The sequence below is a fragment of the Nelumbo lutea genome, chromosome 3 (assembly GCF_056320005.1).
Source record: "Nelumbo lutea isolate HS-2025 chromosome 3, American lotus-T2T, whole genome shotgun sequence".
NCBI classification, from domain to species: Eukaryota; Viridiplantae; Streptophyta; class Magnoliopsida; order Proteales; family Nelumbonaceae; genus Nelumbo; species Nelumbo lutea.
The window spans coordinates 59,907,848-59,917,879 of record NC_142686.1 but is presented as its reverse complement, the minus strand read 5'-3'; the positions used below and the strand labels follow the sequence as shown (position 1 = coordinate 59,917,879).

At 36.1% G+C, this 10,032-nt stretch overlaps 1 protein-coding gene across 1 annotated transcript; it reads right to left on the bottom strand.

Annotated features, from left to right (window-relative positions):
* Positions 1-7,995: 7,995 nt before the first annotated feature.
* Positions 7,996-9,968, bottom strand: LOC148865212 (chalcone synthase). The gene is made up of 2 exons (XM_088976699.1): positions 9,670-9,968; positions 7,996-9,208 (listed from the first exon to the last, which is right to left on the bottom strand). The coding sequence occupies exons 1-2, from the start codon at positions 9,845-9,847 to the stop codon at positions 8,217-8,219; spliced, it is 1,170 nt and encodes a 389-aa protein (XP_088832825.1). The 5' UTR covers positions 9,848-9,968; the 3' UTR covers positions 7,996-8,216.
* Positions 9,969-10,032: the final 64 nt, after the last annotated feature.

The window sequence follows — 10,032 nt, the reverse complement described above, 5'->3', positions numbered from 1 at the left end:
AAATTGCTAACCTAGAGAATTAGACAATCAGCCAATCAGACTATGAGACTATCAGATTTCACTCAGATGGCAGAGAATGTATGAGAGACTGAAAAAAACTAATAAAGGAAAGACTGAAGAGATTAAGAGAATGACTTAATAGGAGAATTGTTGAATGTTGATTGTTGAATTGGTGTGATGAGAATGGTGGAGGAAAGGGCTATTTATAGGAATTGAACATAATTCAATTACCTAAAATACCCAAAAAACTATTTGTTAAGTTGTTGGGAGGGGTATTTTGGTCATTGTAAAGTTACTTATAACTTTACCCAAAATGCCCCCTAAACTAAGTTGTTATATAGCTGTTGGGGGACATTTATGTCATTTTTTCAACCCCCATAAGAAAAGCACACAAATACCCCTCTAATATGGCTATTTATAGTTGTTGGGGTACCCCCCATTGACGAACTTTCCCCCTCTTATTTACTAGTAAGCGAGCAAGCCTTAAGGTAACTTATGAAGAATCAGTGCTTAACCAGAATTGAAAACATAACCAATTCTCAAGTCAAGAAATTTGACCATTTGGGTCAACACTGATTTTTAAAGATGTAGTTTGAATTCAATTGCATGAGAAACTTCATCAACTAGTTAACTTGATACTTCATTAATTATTCCTTTTTTTGCGATAATCTTCCACCACCTTACCAACAAAATTACTTATCATACTCCTAAAGGAGTAGTCTTGATGCATAATTATTCTCCTAGCTACCTATCATAATATCATAGTAGTAATTAGGGCTGAGAATGGGTTAGTTCGGTTTGGTTCCATGGCAGAACATGGAACCTACCCTCGACCTAGGTTCTTGGAACTAGAACATACCCAATAAAGGTCAGTTCTAGGGTTCATTTTGGCCTTGGTGGTTCCAGGTTGGTTCTAGGGTCTACCCGTAGAACCTGCTTGTTCTTTACTCTCACTTTAAAAAAAATAAATAAATAAAAATAAACAATTTCTTTAAAAACTTAATTTTTAATAAAGATAATATATGGTTCAAAACTTATATTATCTTTATTGATTAAATTGAGTAACTTAATATGTAGATTATCATTATATGGTTTAAAACTAATAATTTAAATTTAAATTTAAATTTTGTAAATATTAACTTTTACATTACTTATTGTCCATATTTGAATATTAAAATGAAAACAAATGATCAAATAACTTAGGCTATGTTTGGTTTAAGGAAAAGGTAGGGAAAGGAAGGGAAAGGTAAGCAATGGTCAAATGTGATCATGGCCTTTGTAATCATGAGTGATTGGGTTCAGATCTTCACATCTCCAAAAGTATTTTGGGGTTTATTTCAAGGAAAGTTCAATTCTAAGGCAGGTACCACCAAGGCCAACCAAGGTTGGATCATCAGGTTGGTTTGGGTAGGGTAAATCCCTAGACCCTAGAACCAGCCTAGGTAGGGGTTGGTTCCAAGAATTGGAACCAGACCCTACCCTATAACAAATTGAGTAGGGTTGGTTCAAAGCCGATTCCATTCAGTTTGGGGTAGAACCACCCTGTTTGCTCACCCCTAGTAGTAATCATAATTCTCTTGCCATTCTAAGGGCCTGTTTGTTGCCTTTGATGTTTGACATATGAAATTGTAATAATTACTTAAAGAGGTGTATTGGAGTTAGAGAACTTTTCTTGGTTCTGATATCTGAATGTAGACAATGTTGTTTTGAAATATGAATACCAATTTTAGCAAATAGCAATTGACTATTTTAGCACTAAATATGAGAAATTTATTTAACTATTTAATAAAACAATTAGAAATTAATTAATTAATTAATTAATATTAAAACACAAATAAATTGATAAAGTTATAAATAATTAAATATTTTTTAATAAATACATAACTCTAAATTATTAATAAATAATAAAAAATAAATAGGTAAACTTAATAAATTTTAATTATGAGTTATTTATTATTAAGAAATAATTATTAATTATTCATAAAAATAACTAATAGTCATTTATTTAAATATATAATTATTACAAAATAATTAATTAATTCATAACTTTATTATTTTTCATATTTAATAATTAATAATTAATTATTAATAATGAATTTATGATAAAATGATAAATAAATAATTTAATAATTATAGTTTTTCCACTAATATTAATTAATTACTATTATAATTATTAATTATTTTAAAAAATAATTATTATTTATTATTAATAATTATTGATAATCAATTATTTAGTAAACTAATAACATATTAAATGAATTATTAAAATTAAATAATTAGAATTAAAGGTGAGCTTATCTAGAATTTACAATTAAATATTCAGTAATATATTAATTATTAATAATCAATTATTTAAAAGTAATTAAATATTTTAACATTTAATAAATAATTAAGTTTTTATTAAACATTGTAATATGAATTAAATAATACTAATTAAAAATTGACTTCTGCCTTTGGGTTGCGGGTGAATAGTTCAATTGTTTATATATAGATAGATAGAGAGAGAGAGGAAGGGAATAGGGGTATTTTGGAAAGTAATAGTAGTTTTTTGGATATCATCCAATACATTAGGCTCAAAGAGCATTGATAACCCGGTAGTGTTCATTTAAATCCTTTACTTTAAATCCATGATGATAAACATTATTTCATCTTTTATCCTTAAGAGTTGTGAGGTATTTGTTAAAAGGAATTTGTTAATCAGTTTTATTTTTGTTTTATTTATTTATTTTGGGCGAAAGGGGTTGGTTGATGAGGTCAGAGTAGGGAGCACTGAGGTCCACTAATCTTATAACGGAAATTTGAAGTGATAAGGTTTTTGACTTTGACCCTACATCTCCATAATCCACATTAAGGGTGGCAATCTTGACCTCAACCCATTTACCCGCCCACCTTGGAACTCACCCATACCCACCCAATCTATTGGCAGGCCAATATGGGTTGAGAAATCCATTAGGGTCAGTGTGGGTTGGGTCAAGGATACCCATTATGGTCATGATGGATTGGGTCAAAGTTAGCTCTATCAATACTTGCCAAATCTTAAAATAAGAATAACTGAAGTGACTCAAACTCAAGCTTTCTAGCGCATCCACATCTCGTTACAATTCCAAACGACTATACCACATCTCATTTTGATATTAAATGTGAAATAAAATAGATTTTATTAACTTTCTTGTTCACGCATGAAAGCACTTTTACAAAAGCAATTTTATGAAAAGGACTTGTACAAAAGCACTTTTACATGAAAGCACTTTTGTGAAAAAACTTTTATGAAAGCATAAAAGCACTTTTACGAAAGTACTTTTACACGAAAGCACTTTTGTGAAAGTACTTTTACAAAAATACTTTTATGAAAGCATAAAAGCACTTTCATAAAAGTACTTTTATGTAAGCACTTTTAAAAAAGTATTGTTACATGAAATGACCTTTATAAAATTACTTTTATGAAAACACTTTTATGAAGCATTTTTAGGAAAGTACTTTTATGAAAGCACTTTTACGAAAGTACTTTTATGAAAGCACTTTTACGGAAGTACTTTAACAGAAGTACTTTTATAAAAGTACTTTTGTGAAGCACTTCTATAAAAGTTTTGCTTTTTTGCATTTTTGTAATTTTTTGGTATTTTCTACATTTTCTGAATTTTTTTGCATTTTCTTCTATTTTCTACATTTTCTGTAAGTTTTTGGTATTTTTCTACATTTGTTTTGCAAATTTCTGGTATTTTCTACATTTTCTGAAAAATTCTAGTATTTTTTGACATTTCTACAATTTTTTTGTGCTTTTCTGCATTTTTTTTTTCATTTTTGGTATTTTTCATGCATTTCCTACAATTTTCTGTTTTTTTTTTTTGCATATTTTCTATTTTTTTGCATTTTTTGTAATTTTCTGGTATTTATTGTATTTTTTTAATTTTTTGCAATTTTTTGTATTTTCGCAATTTTTTTGCATTTTCAGGTACATGGGTTGACATGACTCATTTTTGCCACGTGGTAGTCTTGAGAGAGATGATTCTCTCAAAAATGTTTTTTTTTTTTTTGAATATAAGGGTCAACTTAACCTGTTTTTGTCACGTGGCAATCTTAAGAGAGATGATTTTCTCAAAAATGTTTTTTTTCCAGAAGAGAATCACAGAATTATTCTTAAATCCCTAAGCAAATACGGGGATTATAGGATGATGGAATAAGCTGGTTTTGAAGAATTTACAGATGTTGGGTCCGACAATCATCTCGCTACCAGCCCCAACATCTCCCTTCAGAAGCTCACTCTATATTGAAACAACCAGTGGAAGTGCATAAGAATGGACAAAACAATCAGAAATACAATCGGGCAAAAAATAACAGAACTTAGGCTTGAATTCAACAGATGACGTAGGGGAAAAACTCCACTTTGTTGTGGCCTGTAGATGGTAGTTCAAGTACCAAAGAGACCTGCGAAAATGGTGAAAATAATTATTGAAGATCCAATGAAAGAGGGCTCTTAGGACTAAGGGCCGCCGCTATGAAGAATTTCATGATTGGACTCATTTCCGCCGCTACTGCTATCCGATGACCAAAGGAAGAAGACGATCTATAGTAAAAAAACCTCTTTCCCCTTCTTTTCCAATTCCTTTTACGCTATTCCCTTCTACAGGTGTCCATTATTCTTGGCCATGTTGGTAGGAAAACAAAAAATCGGAGAAAGAGAGGGAGATATGATCCAAAATAGGGACAGGTAACGACTGAATGAATCAAAGAGGCGGATTAGTCAAATAACTCTAGGGAGAACGACAGATAGATACTCCATGGATTCCAAGAGCAAGCTTGTTGCTTGTGAAATCACACCCCCTAAAACCCCTTCGACAAAAAGGTTTCCCCTTTTTTTGAATTCTCAAACGATAAAATAATTGCCATAACCATCTCCGAAGATCAGAGATGCAACTAGAGATTCTAATGTAATCACCATGGTAAGGCGGAGGTTAGTAAATCTCCGAAGGTCCAGATATGGCAACGGGAAAGAGAGGAGAAGAGAGAAGAGAAGGGAGTTGGCTGCCTCTCAGAAACCCTAAGTTAGAGCTATCATTCTCTTGTGTTCCCCTAGGGAAGAATTGCTCTCCCCCTTTTATAGAGAGAAAGTTAAAGTTATCTAGGAAAAAGTTCTTTCCTGTTAGGAAAGAGAATCGTTTCTGTTTGGAAAGGAGATATTTCATTTTGTTTGACTATTAATGGGATCATTATTGGAGAATCTTATCCCATTCGGATTCTCTCCATATGCGACCCTATTATATTGATGCGGCATGGGTGACATCGTTTGGTGGGTGTATTAAGCCACATGCATAAATTAAAGACATACATGTAATTGACATTTATTTCCGACCTATTGTGATTATGCGGTTCTATAATGGTGTTGGGTTCATCGCAGCTCTACGCATGTTCAAGTTCATCATAAATCCGTGCAATGGGTTCTGGATTCATCGCAGGGGTCCATATAGTGTTGGTTTGACACCCTTTGTACATTGATGGTCTTATCGATCACTATGTACTTACACCATCAATCTGCTATCTCCACCTTGATCTTGTTCTCTATCATTCTCTTCGATCTCTAACTTGTTCTCCAATGTAAACAAACTTACAAAACCCTAATTCCTAATGATTACACTAGGAAAAATCCTAACACATCTTATCTAGAAAAATTAAAAAAGAAGTTAATTAATTACAGACCATTAATATCAAAATTGCATGGTGTGCACTAAACATGCCACCAAAAAAGAATTCAATCTCCACACACCTTCAGCGCAATAATTCAAGAATTCACCATAGAATCATTCGAAATAACATTAGAAAATATAAAGATTAAATTTTAGACCATTGGCCCAATTAATATGCTGATTAGGTCAAATTGTCTAGACTAGTTCATGCCAATTTGATGTTTCTTTCAAATCTGATTTATTCATTCCAAGAATTGAACCTAGTGCTCTAATACCACTGTTGTAAGGGTTTTAAATCAAATTAAACATGGTCGAATTTCTAAATTTTTTGTAACCCAATTTGGGAACAAATTTTCTAGTGATTTTGAAATTTGAAATTGTGGAATCGATCTTGAATAGAACTGGACTAGATTTGAAATTCAAATTAAAACTGATTATACTTGATATGGAGACATAGCCAAGTATATCTATTTAAATATAAATTAAAGAAAATTTAAGAGAAACTATTTCCTAAATTATCTATTATAGGAGATAAATAGGAATAAGAGATAATTTAAGAGAAAGTGGGAGATAGTGGTGCTATAGTTTAGGAGAAATTTTAGGAGGGGGAGATAGTTTAGGAGAAATTGTAAGAGGGAATTGGCTAAGTGATTGGAAACATGAGAGAGAGGTGGAGTGAGACTCTAATTTAGATGAGAGGGCTACCACATGGTTACATGGAAGGAATAGGAAGGGGAATGGAGGAAAGAGAGACAGAAAAGAGAGGAAATCAAAGACAAAGTAAAGAAAAGGGGGGCTTTGAGAAAAGAAAGGTATGCTGATGTGGACCATGTCTCTATATAATATTAGAGTCAGATTTTATTGTTTCAGATGAGAATACATCCAAATTTGATCAGATCAATCGGATCGGATTGTAGAATTTCAGGTATCATTGACGGGCCTATTAGTATGCGTCAAGCCAAGTTATCTAGCCGTTGAATCTGTGACAACCCATCATGCTTCTGCCTCGATGTCTTGGTAGTTCTAACATTGATGATGAATAGTTCATTTCCTAAAAAGCTATTGCTCCTTTTGAAAAGCAGGTACAATCACTTTTCATGGTGGATGCAAGGCCAAATTGTTTTTGTGAAATTTTTTAAATGTTAGATGAAGTAGCTTTTAACATGCACCATGAAAAAAAAAATGTGAAGTACCTTACAGGAGCCAAAATTACATCCTTTTACTCTCATGGTTCTCACTCTGTCTTGTGTGTATTGGTCAATAAACCAAAAGCCTTAAAATCGGTGGAATGCATCAAGCTAAGCCATCTTACCTTCTTGACCAACTGTTCATGCAATCCCTGGATTTTTTGCTCTACAGTCTGCAAACTATGCTTGTGTACTTTGGTACTATTGCTGTTTCTACTTAAAACGTTTTAGATTAATCAATACAAATTGGTGAAAGATTATCTACTGTCACATCATATGTGAGAATTACTTCAATTAGAATGGTTAGACTTCACCCCCTAACAAGAAACTCCAATTTGATGTTGCTGTAAATAGTCTCTCACACATGCATTTGTATACCAATTTATACTGATCAGCCCAAAATTTTAGGTTGAAACAACAATGGTACCAAACACAACCTAGATTGGGTATTATGGAAAACAGCAGATGTCTGATTCTATCCGGTATCCTAACTAATTATGGACCCATGGAGTCAACAGGGGCTCGTTTGGCTAGCTTAATTCTTACTTCTACTTTTGCCAGATTGTGTTTGTGTTTTGCGAATTCACATCTGCGCCCCACAATGCGTGCCCCATAAACGCCCAACAAAACATCCAAACTGTGTATTGGGAACATCTCCCAATGACAAGTTCGAGAGATGTCCCCAGTACACGCTGAGATGTGCATGTGGGATCTGTAAACTCGTGTTTTGCCTACAGTGGCTGCATACTAAGGTTGTGTTTGGTTTAAAAGAAAATGTATGAAAAGGAAAGGAAAGCGTAAGAGCTTTCCACTCTTGGCAGATAGCGTTTGGTTCCAAAGAAATTGCGTAAGAGAATTGGACAATCACTTAATTCATTGATGAACTTGGTTAATGGAGTGTAAATCAATGTTGGGTCCTATTGCTGTGCCAATTGCCAATAATCCACTTGTTTCAATGCTGAAGGTGTGCTGCATTGAAGATTTGCAGGCCCATTTGAGGCTTGTCTTAAGAAATTTGGAAAGTAAAGCATACAACCCATCCAAGACTCATCAATTCATCAGTAAACCCAGAAGCTGTAATGCAAAGTAATTAATCCACTGAATCACTTGTATATAACCCAAGAACGTAGTGATAACAATATTTTATTAAATATAAATTAACACATCCTCTTATATCTTTAGGTAGAAGGAAATTTGCATACTACAATTATAAAACCAAATCAAACACAAACGACCCACATCTCATTTGACCTGAGAGGGGAAAGAAAAGAAGTACAAAATGCTGTGAAGTACCACAGTCTCTCTCATTTGACCTAGAGAGAGAGGTTTTGGAGCCCCATCTCTCTCTCTAGGCAGCGATACTGTGAAGCACCACAGTCTCAACTGTTAGCCCTGGTCCGAACCCAAACAGCACACCCCATTCGAGCCCTTCTCCAGTGGTCTTGAGCCCGGCCTCAATCGACTTCTTCCGCATCTCATCCAATATGAACAGAACACAAGCACTTGACATGTTTCCATACTCGCTCAGGATGTGTCGTGTGGCGCGCAGCTTCTCGGGCTTAAGGGCCAGCTTTTCTTCCACTTGGTCTAGGATGGCTGGACCACCAGGGTGAGCGATCCAGAAAATTGAGTTCCAGTCGGAGATGCCCAGAGGCTGGAATGCCTCTACCAGGCTCTTCTCAATGTTCTTTGAGATGAGCCCGGGCACATCCTTGAGTAGGTGGAAGGTAAGTCCAACCTCTCTCAGGTGCCCGTCAATGGCGCCATGGCTGTCTGGGAGAATTGTCTGGGCTGCCGACACCAACTCAAACAAAGGCTTTTCTACACCAGGCACCGGGTCTGCACCCACAATAACTGCGGCTGCTCCATCCCCAAAGAGTGCCTGGCCTACAAGACTGTCGAGGTGAGTGTCACTTGGGCCACGGAAGGTAACAGCAGTGAGCTCTGAGCAGACGACAAGGACACGGGCGCCTCTGTTGTTCTCTGCAAGGTCCTTGGCCAGGCGAAGGACCGTGCCTCCGGCGAAGCATCCTTGTTGGTACATCATGAGTCTCTTGACGGAGGGGCGAAGGCCGAGGAGCTTGGTGAGCTGGTAGTCAGCCCCGGGCATGTCGACGCCACTGGTGGTGCAGAAGACAAGGTGGGTGATCTTGGACTTGGGCTGTCCCCATTCCTTAATGGCCTTCGTGGCAGCCTCCTTGCCCAGTTTTGGCACCTCAACCACCACCATGTCCTGTCTAGCATCCAGCGAGGGCGCCATGTACGCACAGACGTTCGGGTTCTCCTTCAAGATCTCCTCCGTCAAGTGCATGTAGCGCTTCTTGATCATCGATTTCTCGCCTGCAGTAGTGCACTTCACAATTAGAGTCTTGGGAAAAAACGTAACAGTGATAGTTTAATGTGCAAATCTCAGCCGGATCATTGAGTCTGCTGCTTCAAGATTCAATTCTCTCTGATTAAGCTATTATATTGGCAGTGACCAACTTCTCTGGAAGCTGTCAAACTCATATAAAACACGGTCAAATCTACTTATAATGTGTTTAATTTCTGCCAGACCCTCAGTGTCAAATTCAAAAATAAAATGGAGTGAAATCTGCTGGGATCTAAAAAATTCCACAGGTTTCAATTATTTCTTTGAAGTGAAATCATAGAGGAAGATATTACAAACTAATAAAGCAAGGATATATTGTGGGCAGACCAAAAGTTGTACTTATATTTAGGCATGGCACAGGGACAATGTCTTCCGACTGGTCGGAGCCAATTGCGGGTAACCGACACGACAGAAATATAGTGATACTTACACATGCGCTTGAATTTCTCTTTAAGCTCTGTCTTGTGCTCGCTGTTGGTGATCCGGAAGTAGTAGTCAGGGTATGTGCTCTGGTCGACACAGTTGGGCGGAGTGGCTGTTCCAATGGCCATCACCGTGGCCGGGCCTTCAGCCCTCTGTGCCTTGCGGATGTCTTCCATGGTCACCATTTTCGCCTGAGCTAGCTGAGAGAGAATTGAAGGATTAATTAGTGGCAGGCCCTTGCTGAAGATGCTGGTGGCCGGCTTGAGGTTGAGGTGCCAAGAACTGATGAGAGGGAAGGACACTGAATGTCTTCTTAATATAATTATCCAAGTGGTAGATGGGGTATCAACTATCACGTGCTTGACCGAAC

Excerpts from the sequence above, each read along its gene's own strand:
- LOC148865212 (XM_088976699.1), bottom strand. The coding sequence starts at position 9,847 with ATGGTGACCATGGAAGACATCCGCAAGGCACAGAGGGCTGAAGGCCCG. Across the intron at positions 9,209-9,669 it reads AGAGAAATTCAAGCGCATGT|GCGAGAAATCGATGATCAAG; the intron begins GTAAGTATCACT and ends GCACTACTGCAG.